Source organism: Oncorhynchus tshawytscha, linkage group LG14 (genome assembly GCF_018296145.1).
Source record: "Oncorhynchus tshawytscha isolate Ot180627B linkage group LG14, Otsh_v2.0, whole genome shotgun sequence".
Taxonomy (NCBI): Eukaryota; Metazoa; Chordata; class Actinopteri; order Salmoniformes; family Salmonidae; genus Oncorhynchus; species Oncorhynchus tshawytscha.
In genome coordinates, this window is record NC_056442.1 from 27,796,654 (window position 1) to 27,812,512 (window position 15,859).

Consider the following 15,859-nt stretch of genomic DNA (forward strand, 5'->3'; position numbering starts at 1 on the left):
AGTGGAAGTCAGGTCAGGTGGAGTATGAATGTAATCAACTGTGTTTTACACAAACACACACACACACACACACAGAAGGACTGTATGCAATTTACTAATGAAGGCTAACATTTGCTTTCATCAAATATGCATAAAATCCTTGGAGGAAAGTGGAAATATATGTACATGTCAGATGGTGTGTATGTCTGTGTTAGTGTGTGTGTGTTCGTGTATGTGTGTTTGTGTGTGTATGTGTGTGTGTGTTAGTGTTTGTGTGTGTGCTGCATGGTGGTCATAATTGATTAACTGTCAACAATGTCTGTGAGAGAATGTGTGTGTGTTTGTGTGTTTGTGTGTGTGTGTGTGTGTGTGTGTGTGTGTGTGTGTGTGTGTGTGTGTGTGTGAGAGAGAGAGAAAGAAAGAAAGAAAGAGTGTGTTAATGTGTGTGAATGTGTGTCTGGGTGCTTGTTTGCTCTGTGTGTGTGCTTGTATCCTCTACGTCTGTTTGCGTGTGTGTGCACACTGTGCGCACGCTGTGTGTGTGCAGGGGAAGAGGAGTGATTCATATCCACTGCTGGGCTCTAAACCATTCGGTGCACAATGCAGGCAGACAGCACATTCGTCAATATGAAAGATGTTGACATTACTGATCAAGGGCCAGACACGGGCAATAATGATATCGCTGTGCTGAGAGGGAGCGGGATTGAGGGATGGGGGAGGAGAAGAGGAAAGAGGGGGGGATGATGTCCCAGCAGGCTGCGGGACCTGTCAGCCTATCAGCCTATCTAGCATTGGACAGGTTTTTATTTAAGGTGCCACAAATTTGCATTATTTTGCGTGTATTGAATTTTGATTGTGTTCCTTATTCTTATTTCAATAAGGTAACAAATCAATAGTGATTGGGGGCCTCCGGCAGCACCATGGGCCCTGTTCACCGCCTGACATTCCATCTCACTGTTCCAACCTCATGTTACTCTGAGACTTTACCGAGATGGAAAGCGAGAGAGAGAGAGAGAGAGAGAGGAAGAAAGAAAGAAAGATTGAGAGGGAGCGGTAGAGAGAGGGAGTGAAAGGAAGAATGAGAGAGAGCAAGAGTCAGACAGACAGACAGACAGACAGACAGACAGACAGACAGACAGACAGACAGACAGACAGACAGACAGACAGACAGACAGACAGACAGACAGACAGACAGACAGACAGACAGACAGACAGACAGACAGACAGACAGACAGACAGACAGACAGACAGACAGACAGACAGACAGACAGACAGACAGACAGACAGACAGAGAGAGAAAAAGAGCAGAGAGAAAACAGAGATGGAGAAACTGATCGATGATGAACGACCACAGACGTTATAGGCCAGGGCTGATTAAGAGTGACGGTTGGGTGTAAAGTTCCGACTGCGGGAGGATGTGGGGTGTCAGGTCCGTTTGATTATGAATATGCCAATGCTCCGTGCCGTGAATCAAAGGCCTCCTCGTGAGAAGGGGAACGGGAGGGAAAGGTGGGGGTGAAATGCTTCCATATTTCTAGTGAATGTGCAATATGTATTTCATTGGGGCTCTTTATGGGCATGGGGGCTAAAGCTCAGTTTGTTTCCCTCCTTGCTCAATGACAGGCCATAACTCACCTGCGCATTAGGAGCCCTAAAACTGCCCGCCATATTGAGCCGTCGTGCAAGATAAGACACTTTAGTTTGAGAGCGAGAAGCTGAGGCTAAAACAGCTAGGCCCACCCTGGCTGTTCTTCTGTCTACTGAGGCAACCCTCCCTCTGATACACAGTCGTTCTCCTTCCTCTCTGGCTGTTCAGTTCAGCTGTGTTACTCTCTCTGCGAGAACCCTCCGTATCGTCTACTACCGGTGAGAGAAGTCAGAATCAGAAGAAACGGCTCTAAAGCCTTTGAGATTGTATAGATTTGTATAGATTTGTATAGATTTTAAGTCAGGTTCTCTAGATCTCATCTGATATAATACAGATTGTGAGAAGTCTAATTGTGGGAACAAGGAGGATAAATACCTGCACATTTACTTAAATGTGATTCCCCAAAAATCCCCTTTAGATGTAACCCCCCTCCTGTCTGAACTTGCTTGTTGCCGTAGTGTCTCTGTGGGGCCAGCTGTTGATTAGTTATCTTCAGATGTCAGTGATGCTGAGAGCGCCTTAATTAGTGAGATGCATTCTCAATTGTTGATCTTATCTGGAAACAGATGTCAGAGGGAGGAACTCCCCCTCCCTCCCTGGGTCCCTAAGTGACTGTTACCCTCGCGCTGATGGAAAGCAGTCCCCCCTGCCCCGCCCCCCCCTTCATCTCACCCGCTCTGTGCCCATTCCAACAGCCCTGCCTTACTCTCCAAATAAGCAAATATATATAGAACCCAGTGTCGTTAGCAGTACAGGGTGGAACCCTGCTATAAATCCCAGGCCTGTCATGTGGACAAATTAGTAATTCGAAATGAATCTAAACGTTTACATGAATTTTTTACCAAAATGAGTGAAAAAGCAGATCGCTTGCAAGCTGAGAAAACCATTTTTTTTTTTTATGTGATCAACAAACAGGTCTAAAATCCATCGATAAGAATTGATGGCTTGTGATTGGATGATGCCTGGTCGGTAGTTGCTGGAGATTGGCCAGAGCTATGCGCAGGCTGAGTGACATGGAGGGTGTTATGATGAGGACCCATGCACACACAGGGGTTGTCTGGGGGTCTAGGGGAGGCAGAAGCACAGAGACATATAGGTATAGAGGAAACTTACCCAGGATCTCTGATCTGGCATACGAAACTGAGGGGCGGGACAGAAGGAAAAGAGCAGTCAGAACCAGGAAGTAGACCACGGATCAACAGCTTTTTATTGGAAACACATGGGCATTGGTTGGGGGATGAGGATGTCACAAGGGGTCAGGTGACTTGGTAACAAACCCCTAACCCAAAAATGTACAACTGCAAAATAAAAAGCCCCTGTGGTCAGAGTGTTTCTGCGACTGATTTGTGTGTCCAAACATCGTAAAGTAATAAAAATGGCCTAAACGCTGTTACTGTTTCTACTGATAGGACACCTCATTAAGCCACGTGCCACGGCCATGTGGCGTTACAGAGTTAGAGACTGGTTCACAGAGTGTGGAGAGGGGACATAAATCAGACGGCTCAAACAAGCCAGTAAAAACCGGGCCTGAAACAGTCAGTAAAAAACAGCAGACCCTGAGAAAATGTTTTCACTTTTCCTACGGGCCAATTTTCACTGCTGGGAAGAGCGAACGCATGAATGTCAACGCATGTCAATACACACACACACACTGAGTCACGCTACACACACACACACTGAGTCACGCTACACACGATAGAGAAATCACAGGCAGCGTAGAGTCTGGGGGCAAAATTCTGCAACTTTAAAAGGGTATCATTTTTTATATTTTAGTCAAAGACACATATGTGAGGACGTGTCACTTTGTGCCCTTTTCAGTCTCCCACATTCTCCCACATCTGGTTCAGATAGCTGAGAACAGGACAGACCAGACCCAAACATGCTTTAGCATGGATCAGGCTGAACACTGGCTCTGGTCCCCATCACAACCAGACCACCTCGGACCACCCCCAGATTGCCTCACCGTGCCTGGGCCTCAAAACCAAAAAGGGCCCCTGGTCTGGCTGTCTTTGTGAAACTACAGTAACACTGAGATAGGACAGGACCTACCTGTGGATGGAAGAGGAAGCCGGGGGCAGGCCGCATGTACTTGTCTTTCAGAGCCTCAAACGGATCGTTCATCTTCCTCTTCTCAACCCTGCTAATATTACAACTCTATCAGTTCTTAGACACCGACACTCAAATACAGTCACATCCAATGATATAGGAAAAAGTACCTATAGGAAGTTAAAGACACATATTGCTAACACAGAATATAATAATACACAGTGGGTCTAAATGAGTCTGATAGTGAGTGATATTTGAACTGGGGAGGTTTAGTTCTAGAGATTCACAGTACCTGTAGATTGGGTCCATGAAGAAGGGGGTGGGCCTAGCGTGCTGCAGAGAGGTGTCGGCTTTAGGAAGCTCCACCCCTGCCATGTCTTCTCCAAACACGTGGATCTTCTTCGACTCCTCCCTCCGGGAGGTGCGGCTACTGCTGCGGTGCCTCGTGCCACCCATGCTCAAATCCAGCGGCTGATCCTGATTGGTGGAACGTGAGGAGGCCTCCGGTTTGGAATTGGAGACGGGGGTAAAGGGGGCGGGGACCTTCTCCTCCTGCTTGCGCTTGGTGGTAAGGTCAAAGGGCGACTCAGAGGTCCTGCTCTGGCCTTTCTTGGTGGGTTCATCAGGTGGGGACTGGGGCTCCCCCTTGAGGCCTGCAGGTCTGAGCTCTCTCTCTTGGAAGGGGTAGACGGGTGGGGAGAAGGTTGGGAAGAAGGGCAGGGGGAACATGGAGGGGTAGGGCAGGGCGCCTACCTTCTTGTCCTGCAGGCCCGCCAGCCCCGTGGAGCCAAAGTACCTCTCAGCAATGGAGGCGATGGCCTTGATGGAGTCATTGACCGCCCCTGAGACAGCCGTGTGCTCGTCCAGCGAGGGAGGGAACAAGGCGGGGCCGCCTTGGAACTCCTTAGTATGGTTACTGGTCAGGATGGTGGGGCTCTGGGGGCCTCCGCCCGCCTTCCTCTTGGGCCCCTTCCCGTTCTCCCGGGGTGCCCTCTCCCGCTGGCCTTCGCTCTCCATGTCGCTCTCCAGCTCCGAGCCTGACGTGGTATCCAGGTCGCTCCCACTGGGCGTGCTCACGTCATCCAGGTCGCTGCTCTCTGATTGGCTGCTCATCTTGCCGCCGCCATGCCTCTGCTTGGAGGAGGAGCCCTGGGCCTGTCGCTGCTCTGTCCCCTGAGGCTGCTCGTTGCCGGGCGATGCCTCCTTGCGGAGGGTCTTGAGCAGCTCTCTGGCCTCCTGGGCCCTAGGGCTGGGCGACAGGAGGGGGCCCTTGCTGTGCTCTGTACCTGGACCTGGGGGCCGTCTGACTGGGGAGGTGGCCGGGATGAGGGTGGGTCGGTGGTACAGTCCAGAAGAGAACAGGCCCGGGAAGCTGAAGGGGAAGCCAGGGGCGGATGGAAACGTCAGGCCACTGTGGTGCCGGTTCCCAAAGTAGTCTGCCAGGCTGGCACTGCTGTGCCCCATCCCACCCATAGCGGCCTTGTCCATGGCACCAGGGACACCGGGGAGGGACATGCCTTGGGCATGGGCAAACAACCCCCCTGCCGTGAAATGGTTTTTGCCCTCACAGAAGCGTCGGTGCTTGTTGAGGGAGGAGGTGGTGCTGAACATCTGGCCACAGTCCTTACACTTGATCTGGGTACGGCAGTCGGCGTGCATGCGCTTGTGGCGGCACAGGTTGGAGAACTGCGTATAGGACTTGTGGCACACCTCGCCTGCAGGGAGAGGGAGACAGACACGGGACATTCAGAGACATGTCCACCCACACATACACAGAGTACATCTCCGACCATAAGGGCCAAGAGTTTTCCCTTAGATCCAGTCGTAAGGAAAACCTCCAGGCTTTAGTCGTGACACTACACATGCATTTCAGAATGGTGGACTACAGTACATGAGAGACTGGCTGGGTGTCCTAGTCTGAGAATGTTATTTCAATGAGGTGAAGGGGGGTGAGATGAGTCGCCAGATCCTAGCATTGTCAGGGGGCTTTGTTCCTCGGGGCTGAGACTGAGTCAGTGGAAGGCATCACCTGCACATGAAACACAGTGCACCTCTAGGCATTGTGCTCCCAGGGTCAGACTCCCAAGGCGACTGTAAACAAACACATACGTACACGTACATACACACGCGTGTGCACACAGACATGCATACACATTCATAGATATTCACAAAACTCACAATAGACAAGAACACACATATGAGTGCACACACACACATAGATTTATGCAGACACATTCACAGATATTAAAATATCACATAACGCATGACACACACACACACACACGCACACACACTCACTTGCAGACACACGGCACAATGGCTCTATTTTGAGCCTGTGAAGGAAGCAGAGTTGAATGAATCCTATCCTGCAGGTCCGGGTTCCCAGGGACAGGGCTCACGTCCTCCGCTGCCCGCCTCCCCTCACACCCCCCACTCCCCCCTGTCCCTGTCATCTAGCTCACTGTAACCTTCCCACAGTCCCACAGTCCCTTCCCTGTCTGACCCCATGGACGCCAACCCTGCTATGTGGCAGACCACATTGTTGAACAGAACATAGTGGCTAGACCAGGGGTCTCCAACAGGTTGACCACAAGTAGCTCACAGCCCACAAATGAGTAGCTCGCTAAACAATTCTTAAAGTTCCTGCTATTTTTCATGTTTTCCACTGAAAACTGTCACAAACAAATCTCACAAGAATCAGACACTTGAAGCTCTCAGCTACTATCTAATCAACGCAACACTTGACATTATCTCACCCCTGGTTAGCCACTATTGGCTTAAAAAGCCAAAGTCTGCCAATTGATTTCCACCAATATTACCCTGTCTGTCTGTCTGTCTGTCTGTCTGTCTGTCTGTCTGTCTGTCTGTCTGTCTGTCTGTCTGTCTGTCTGTTGATGTCTGTCTGTCTGTCTGTCTGTCTGTCTGTCTGTCTGTCTGTCTGTCTGCTTTGAACGTTTGTCAATCACTCCGTGTGTAGCAGGTTTATGTGAAAACCATATTGTGGGTTGACAGAAATACTTTCCCCAAAACCTTCTCAATTAAATGATAACTGCAAAGTAGCCTTACTTAGCAGATGTATATCATTTGTATCTATTATTTGCAAACTTTGCTATGACATGAGCAGCAGCAGTACAGAACCATCATTCCTCACTCGCTCGGTGAGCTATTAAAGGGCCAGACCAAAAAAAAAGTATTCTGAGTAGCTTGTAACATTTTTTAAAGTAGCTCTCAATCTAGAACAGGTTGGAGATCCCTGTGCTAGATGATAGCTAGATAAAAAACAAAAAACAGTATAGAGATCATATCTATACATACAGTAGCTTCTGGATAATAGTCATTCTTGTTTCATATTCTCTATTGGAATTCTCTATTTTATATATTCTTTATTTTTATATTGGCATCCGTAAAAATGGAAAGTGGATGACAATTTCATATCAAAACATACTCTTAAAAAATATGTATGATATTGAATAATATGGTAGTTTATAGGAATGTGATTGATTCAAATATTTACTCATCACAATATACAGTATGTCGTCTAACGGTGTTTGGAAATGTACTGGGAAACTTGTGAAAGACAATGACGTGCATACCGTGCTGTAATAATGAATGCTCTTTGAATCGAGGGCAAAGGTCTCCGAGTGAATGATTATGTCTTCGAAGGAGTCAACGTCGTAATTGATCAAGAGATGTTGAGTCTAGGCGTAAATATTTGATGCGCCTGAGGCTCGTTGGCTAACGTGGGTGTTGTTATCAGTTTCCTCTCTGTTGTAGAACGAGTAGAAGCCCGTGGCTGTAAATCACATACTGCTGACATTTACAGACTTACAACAGACACACATGACACACAGGGTGTGAGGGACCTGATCCACTCCACACGTGTGTTTTGTCAGGTCTCCATAAACTGTAACTAAATATTATAAACACATTCCTGTGAAGAGCAGCTTTGAGTAAGACAGCCCCATGTGTCTGAATGAAAGACCAGGGCCGGAATGTTCCTCAGACAGACACAGCCACAGAATTTCTACCTTGGTACAAACACACACATGCATGTACACACACACACACACACACACACACATGGACACACACATGACACACACACACACACACGCTGACCGACATACTGTTCACACAGACAAACAAAGATGGAAGACGGACACACACATGGTCTCTGTCAGGGCTGTCAGGGCTGAGGGCTGAGGGTGTTCTGTCTTTTTACACAGGCATTAGCTTTTTTCAAACCTGCATATTTTCAACTGATTACTGCAAATGTACTCCCATTCGGAGCACGGTGGAGGGGACATGTGGTTGCTATTTGCGTGGAATGGTGCATTTAGAGGGGAGGGGGGAGATGGTGGTCTGCAGGCGGACCAAGCCCCTCTGTCCTGCGTGTGGGGTCACGGAGCTGGGGTCAAAGGGTGAAGATCACTGTGCTTTGTGTGTGAGGTGAAAGTGTGAAAAATCATTATTGGGGCCAGAAGATTTTCCTGACTACCTGACCTAACAAGGAAAAACTCTGAAAATGTGTTTTCTCTGAAAAGCAAAACTGGGGTCTGGTCATCATGTGTTGTGGTTGTGGTTGTGGTTGTAATGTTTGACCACAGGGTTGGCATTTACAGGGAGTGTGAAAGAGAGTGGGATCAAATGTATGAGCTCTGGGGTCAACAGGGCGGGGGGGGTCACGGATGGTTGAACAGGTCAATGTGTGGGACAACAGTAGGGTTAAAACGTGAGGTCATAGTGTGAGGTCATTACTAGGGGTCATTGGGTCAACAAGGTGTGCGATTGCTGAGATGGGGGCATGGGACACGTACTGCTGTTGTTCAGCTAATAACAGAAATACCATTCTCCTTCAAAATAGCACTCCCCTGTGACTACAATTCCTGTGGAATGAAACATTTTATGTTCTCCTTATGCAATCTTGTATATTATAGATATGTACATATTACCAAAATCAACATGCCACTTTCAAAATGTCAAAAGTCAGTACCATTCAACATTTCCTACATTAAATGTATAGAACTAACCCTACAATCACAACATATTATATTCAATGATATTCAAAATTGATAGATAATAAATAATACCAAATAATATAAATTAATATTAAAGTGCTACTGTATGGAGTTTTTTTAAGTACTTAAAGGACTGATATTTAAAGGGGCATTTGACCCTAAAACCACTTTTTTCACATAATTCTCATCAGAGTACCGTTAATATGGTTTAACATTTTATTTTGCACATATATGTACAAGCCTCATAGCTATTATAATAGAAGATCTGTGTTTACTTCCTGGAAAATTCTCATGAATATGCAAAATTAATCCTAAAGAGATGTTTTGCTCTTGCTTGATTTAGGGCTTCAGGAGACTGGAAGCAACATATCTTCAGAAGTTGAATGTTGACATGCACAATATTCTGGGACAGTATCAAAAGTGGACTAATGAAGAATATATGAAGAAATGGTTTTCAAGTGAAATTCCCCTTTAAAACAATGAGAGGGTCAAATTAGGTATGGGACTGCGTTCAAATCTATCACGGAGTAACTCACATGTCAACTAGTATTATGACCAGGTCAGAACATAAGAGACGGGGCGTTTTAGCGATTTTTCTAAATGAGTTCTAACAAGCTAGTAGAATATGTGGAAAAAGCGTGCAGACTTACATATGAAGGGTCTGAGTGACTTACATATGAAGGGCTTGACACTGCTGTGGATGTGCTTGTGCTGCTTCAGGCCAGAGGACGTGGCAAAGGTCTTCCCGCAATCGGGACAGGCGTGAGCCCGCGCCCCCACGTGCTGCGAGCGGATGTGCCTCTGCAGGTTACTGGGGTCTGTGAACACCTGCTGGGGGGGGACGACGAGGGGGACACACGGGGGGGGGTCACCCATCTGCGACTATGGATACAGTACATATAGGAGATGCATGCATGTACATGTACACTTGTTCACACATTCAATTCAACACAAAATATACTCTAATACAGGCCTCTCCAACCCTGTTCCTGTAGGTGTTTGCTCCAACCACAGTTGTACCTAACCTGATTCAGTTTATCAACCAGCTAATCATTAGAATCAGGTATGCTAGATGAGGGTTAGAGTGAAAACGTACTGGATGGTAGCTTTCCAGGAACAGCGTTGGAGAGCCCTGCTCTAGTAACATACACCTACCTACCCACCCAAACACAACTGTACCTTTGAGCAGGTACATGACTGTACCTTTGTGCAGTTTTCACATTCGTAGTGCTTGCCACTGTCATGTGACATCTGATGACGAATCAGGTTGGATTTCCAATTGAAGGCCTTGGGGCACTGGTCACACTTGTATTCCCTCTCCTCCGAGTGAGACAGAGAGTGAGCTTCCAGACTGTAGGAGAGACGCACAGACAGACAGACAGACAGACAGACAGACAGACAGACAGACAGACAGACAGACAGACAGACAGACAGACAGACAGACAGACAGACAGACAGACAGACAGACAGACAGACAGACAGACAGACAGACAGACAGACAGACAGACAGACAGACAGACAGACAGACAGACAGACAGACAGACAGACAGAGGAACATTATTCCAACCCTCTGCCTCACTAGCCTCTCAACTAAAAACAACCCAATAAAGTAACATGAACAAAGTGTGCAAACAAGGACCTTACCCAGGATCAATAACAGTTCAAAAGACAACTATAGATTCAGGTTGATATGCAGCCGTCATCAGGCATGTGAGGGGGGTGCAGGTTGAGTGACATAGAGGGGTTCTGAGCTGAGTGGCAGCGAGTTTTCCCGGTCCTATCAACAAGGGGGAAAGAGGACGCCTTCTCACCTCTGGAGGTCGGGGAACACCTGATCACACTCCTTACACTCCTGGGGGCCGTCGTGGTCGTGGCCGTCGTGGCTGAGGCTGTGGGACAGGTGCAGGTCGTGGGGCTCCAGGCCTTCCAGGTCACTACTGTCCCCTCCAGGGTTCCCCAGGAAGGCTGAGGTGGGTGTCCCACACGGAACCTTCTGGTGGTCCAGCAGCTCAGAGACAGACTCAAAGAGCTGGTCACAATCCTCACAGCGATACTGTCTCTCCTCTGGACAGGGGGAAGTAAAGGGAAGAATGTCTTAAGTGTGTGTGTGTGTGTGTGTGTGTGTGTGTGTGTGTGTGTGTGTGTGTGTGTGTGTGTGTGTGTGTGTGTGTGTGTGTGTGTGTGTGTGTGTGTGTGTGTGTGTGTTGTGTGTTGTTTATGTGTGTGTGTGTATGTGTGTATATTTGTGTGTGTATGTGTGTGTGTGTGTTTGAACTGACCGTGCATATCAGGAGCCATGCTGTCACATGAATAATCCTCTGCCTTCATGTACAGAAGCAGCTCCTCTCCTGGTTGGATCTCTCGAGTCACTCTGTAGAAAATCTGCAGAACACACACACACAGATTTAAACATATGACATTACAGTATATCCATACATGAGTACACACGCACACACTCAAAACCTTGTCGACCAACACCATATAAAACACACTCACCTCCACTTTACTGAAACAAAAACACTGATGCAGAAAGCAAACAAACGTTGCCTCAACACACACACACAGTTTAGAAAACAGGGAGGATATTGGGGGCCGAGCGTGAAGCAGAGAGGACCACATAATATGTCCGTAGTAGAATGCTCTCAACACGGCTGGACCTCAGAGGAAGAGGCAGTAAAAGGTGTTGGGAGATGTGGTACTGCTGCAGTGCATGGTGACATATTTGTGATGCCGTGTGTGTGTGTGTGTGTGTGTGTGTGTGTGTGTGTGTGTGTGTGTGTGTGTGTGTGTGTAGGCAAAACTCCACCTGCCCACTCTATACCAGTATCATGCTATGCTATATCAAAAGGGACTGTTATATGCTCATGGTCCTAGTGCACGGTGACAGAAATATGGAGAGATGACCAGTACTAAGGGTCACATGACTACCTGTGGTGCTACATGTATACAGTACACAGTCAAAGGCAAACACTTACATGCACAGCATATACACTACACCACACACAAACACACATTCGCAGACACTACTACACACTACACACACAATCTACACAATCCACAAACTCCAAGGTGTGTGTGTGTGTGTGTGGGGGGCTATAGTGAATGGGTGATCTGAGAGACCCTGAGATCTGTGGGACTTCCCATACGAACACAATAGATGCTCTGCCAAACAATCACAGATGGCGTTATTTTTGGCACGCCTTGAAGGTTTAACTTACTAACTTCCCTTACAGCACCGTGGTGACATTTGGACGGGAAGGTGGGGGGGGGATTATTAGGAATATGACAGGGGAGACACAGGGACACTGACAAGGGCGCGGGTCACAGGGACACTGGCCCTGGGAGATAACGTACCCGGCTCGCCATGACATCAAGTGCTGCGTGGCGGCAGCGAGGGCGAGGGCCAAGCGGCCTGGTCAGAGGGGAGCCAGTCTCGACCCCATTGTTCAGGAGGAGAATGCAGGGAACTGAGAGGGTCCAAATAGCCGAGCGGCTAGCTCTCTCAGCTGCCCCCCTCGTCTGTATAGAGCCCCCCTCTCACCCCCTCCCAGCTCCTTCTTGCCGGTCTAGCGCGGTCAACAGCTCTCGGTCCAGGACTTTAGCCTTCAGACCAACAGGCCACAATAATATCGATGGTTGGGAACAATAAAAGACCAGTTGAGACAGCGATCTAGGGCTGCAAGGATTCCGCCCTCAGAAACTAATAGAGTCTTTGAAAAGCTATCGGGGGTACAGCTAGCCTGATCCCAGATCTGTTTGTGCTGTCTTGCGTGACAATGAGTGACAAAGAGTTGGCAAGACAGCACAAATTGATCTGGGTTTAGGTTACAGCCGCTAGTGGACCGTGGCACAGAGGGGGCAGAATGTGGCCGCGGGGAGCAAGTTACTGCAGCTAGTATCTCTGCTCTTGTGCAGATGGTGTACAATCTGGCACACAGGCACTGCAGTGAGTACCAAACATGGGGGAATTCCCCTCAGCAACACCCCTTCCCTGTGGGCCGCCACAGACAAACACTCAAACACACACAAACAAACATACCGTACACACTCCGAAACACACATACACGTAAGCACGCAAGCACACACACAAACACACAAACTGGTTGAACGTTTCTGCACTGTACAGATCTCCAACTCCTCTCAAAAAGCCTTATGAGTTGCCCCTATAAGGGCTGGCTGACACAGAATGAGAGAAGCCTAGTCTGGGGCTGTAAACGGACAGTAGCTAGAAATAACAGAGAGCTAGATAAGAACAGGGTTTAAGTTCACACTGTGAGGGCCAGCCAGCCACACCTTTGGACTAGACGAGAACCAACGAGGATAGAGAGCCCCAAGCCTTGACCTCCAGAGCCCCAAGCCTTGACCTCCAGAGCCCCAAGCCTTGACCTCTAGAGCCCCAAGCCTTGACCCCTAGAGCCACAAGCCTTGACCTCTAGAGCCCCAAGCCTTGACCTCCAGAGCCCCAAGCCTTGACCTCCAGAGCCCCAAGCCTTGACCTCCAGAACCCCAAGCCTTGACCTCCAGAGCCCCAAGCCTTGACCTCCAGAACCCCAAGCCTTGACCTCCAGAGCCAGCCAGGAGTCACAGGCTACACAATCATTTTTAGACTTTATTACCTTGCATTATCAACGGGGGATTGGGCTAACATAAAACACAAGGAGGCACTGAGGATAGGTACCTAGACAAACACGCATACTCACACGCACACACACACATAGACAAACACATGAGCAGACACACATACTCACACGCACACACACACATAGACAAACACATGAGCAGACACACATACTCACACGCACACACACACATAGACAAACACATGAGCAGACACACATACTCACACGCACACACACACAGAGACAAACACATGAGCAGACACACATACTCACACGCACACACACACAGAGACCTAACACATGAGCAGACACACATGCACAAACATGCGCACACACACACACACACACAATACACTCTCTCTCTCTCTCTCTCTCTCTCTGTTTCTTGTAGAGGTCATAACTACAGACGTATCAGAGGCTATTATCTTGGAGAAGTTGGTTGCCTTGACATCATTAGTCACAAGTGCAAACAAAGAGTCCGATTTTCCTCTGGACACTGACCCGCCCTCTCTGTTCCTCCAACGTCCTTCCTCTCAGATAGGTCATCTATCAGGTATGCCAGCCACCAGCTAGAGTCCCGATCTAGGATCAGGTCCTCCCTGTCTATATAATTGTATTCATTATGATCCAAAAGACAAAACTGACACTAGATCAGCACTTCCACACTGAGACACTCAGCTCTCCAGTCTATTTCTATGATCACAGAACCTTTCACACATTAAAACAGTCAATTCATCCACTTCATGTCTCTTTGTGCGGCGTGGGAGAATCAATATGGCTAATGAGATTAGCCCTCATATCCATCCACAGTCTTATAAAAGAGTCTTTAGTCGCTCGTCAGATCATGAGAATTACACCACTAATCCATTTACCCTTCAGCCTGTCCCATGTAGGCTACTGTACGTGTGGGATATGGTTGAGACATTTCCCATACTAAATGTACTTCAAATCTGTTCTCTGTACAATGCTCAGTGATGATCACAGGTGAATCTGACCAGAGAGCAGTTTTAGTCACCGCTACGGTGCTAAATATTTTTTTTTACCCCCCAACAGATCTGATCTCAGATCATTGATTGAATGAGACCAAATAGTCACCGACTGCATTGCAGAACGTTGATGAATAGTTATTTTTATCGGTAATAACACTGTCTAAAATAACATGTTACACATGTTTATACTTTATAGCTAAGACATGATCACACACGCCATACCGCTGCAGCACTACGCAAGCCTTGCTATTCTCTATGCCCGAACATACACACACACACACTCACACACACACACACACACACGCGCACGCACACACACACACATAAGTAGGAACCCCTGACAGTTCTTCTAGCTCTCTTTCTTCTCTCTCCTCCCTTCCTCCACTCCCGTCTCCCTCTCCTTTACTTTCCTCACCCTCTTGAGATTGGACATAAAGTTTTATTATAAACAGGAATAGGTCAGAAATAAGAGGATTGAAGCCAGGCTAGTCCACAATGTGGGACTGATTGTGTAAGAGGGTGTAATATGTGGTTTCAGGCTGACTTCACAGTCAGCACTTCCCAGCAGCTGTAAAACCTGTTGGAAGGAGGTAAGGGACTACATTCCTCACATCCAGCTTTAGGATGAGGAGCACGGGGAGCCATCAGAACCGCAATGAACATTCACATAGTCCTGCTCAAGGGCCCGATCCTGCACAGCGTGTGGATTACGAGGCATATAAAAGACAAACAAACACACACATTCATACTCTGATAGAAACCGGCATAACTGACAGACTTTCCTGACATCCAACCAGACCACTTCACTTTACACACGTAATTTACGCCTCGACGGGCTTTGTGGGCCGTTGCTGTGCTATGAAAAACATGAGGGTTGACCGGAAGACATATGAAGACAGTGTTGTGACAGTGTGTGGTACCTAACAATAATCTCATCACAGCCTTGTCCATGATCCAGGCCAGACTTAGACAGCCACCCGAGCAGAACCACAGTGAAGACAGTCAGTCACACCTCAGAGAGAGGGCCAATCAGAAGGCTACATCAAACACTGCATCACATTGGCCTGCGTCTCAAATGGCACCCTATTCCCTACATAGTGCACTACTTTGGACCAGAGCTCTTATAGGGGGCATACACAGTGCACTATAGCAAATAGGATGACAACTGGGACACACCCATTGGGATTCATTATACTACCATGTCAAATAAGAATCTGAAGTAGTCTTCCTCTCAAAATACACTTTTTCTAAATCATTTGGATTGTTAAACAATCGTTTGTATAGTGACGTTATGATAATGTTAATGATGAGTACAATCATGATGACAATGTTTCTAGTTACAAATTACATCCAGTCATCGATATTACATTTGAAACCGATTCCTTATCTGTTATCTGCAACATATACAAGTATTTAGAAGCTATTTATGAAGAAGTAATGAAAAGTGATGCAAATGTTTCTAACAATGTATCTTCCAAGACATGGAATGCACTGTCCATGACAAATAAAGTCTCCCTTACTATCGGAGTGTGTGTGTGTAATCTGAGTCCATAAAATACG

The 15,859-nt window shown here is 47.5% G+C and overlaps 1 protein-coding gene across 18 annotated transcripts in view; it reads right to left on the reverse strand.

Moving 5' to 3' along the window:
* LOC112267385 (histone-lysine N-methyltransferase MECOM) overlaps positions 1–15,859 on the reverse strand; it is a 198,385-nt gene that overhangs the window by 10,237 nt on the left and 172,289 nt on the right. For 3 of the 18 annotated variants that reach the window (XM_042297258.1, XM_042297263.1, XM_042297275.1), the window contains 7 exons: positions 10,971–11,073; positions 10,503–10,755; positions 9,871–10,042; positions 9,342–9,522; positions 3,966–5,388; positions 3,677–3,767; positions 2,741–2,767 (listed from right to left, as the gene is read on the reverse strand). In XM_042297258.1, the coding sequence (XP_042153192.1) occupies positions 2,741–2,767; positions 3,677–3,767; positions 3,966–5,388; positions 9,342–9,522; positions 9,871–10,042; positions 10,503–10,755; positions 10,971–11,073 (2,250 nt within the window). The remainder of the gene's footprint in view (positions 1–2,740; positions 2,768–3,676; positions 3,768–3,965; positions 5,389–9,341; positions 9,523–9,870; positions 10,043–10,502; positions 10,756–10,970; positions 11,074–15,859) is intronic. The other 15 variants (XM_042297259.1, XM_042297266.1, XM_042297267.1 and 12 more) reach the window with 13 other exon arrangements.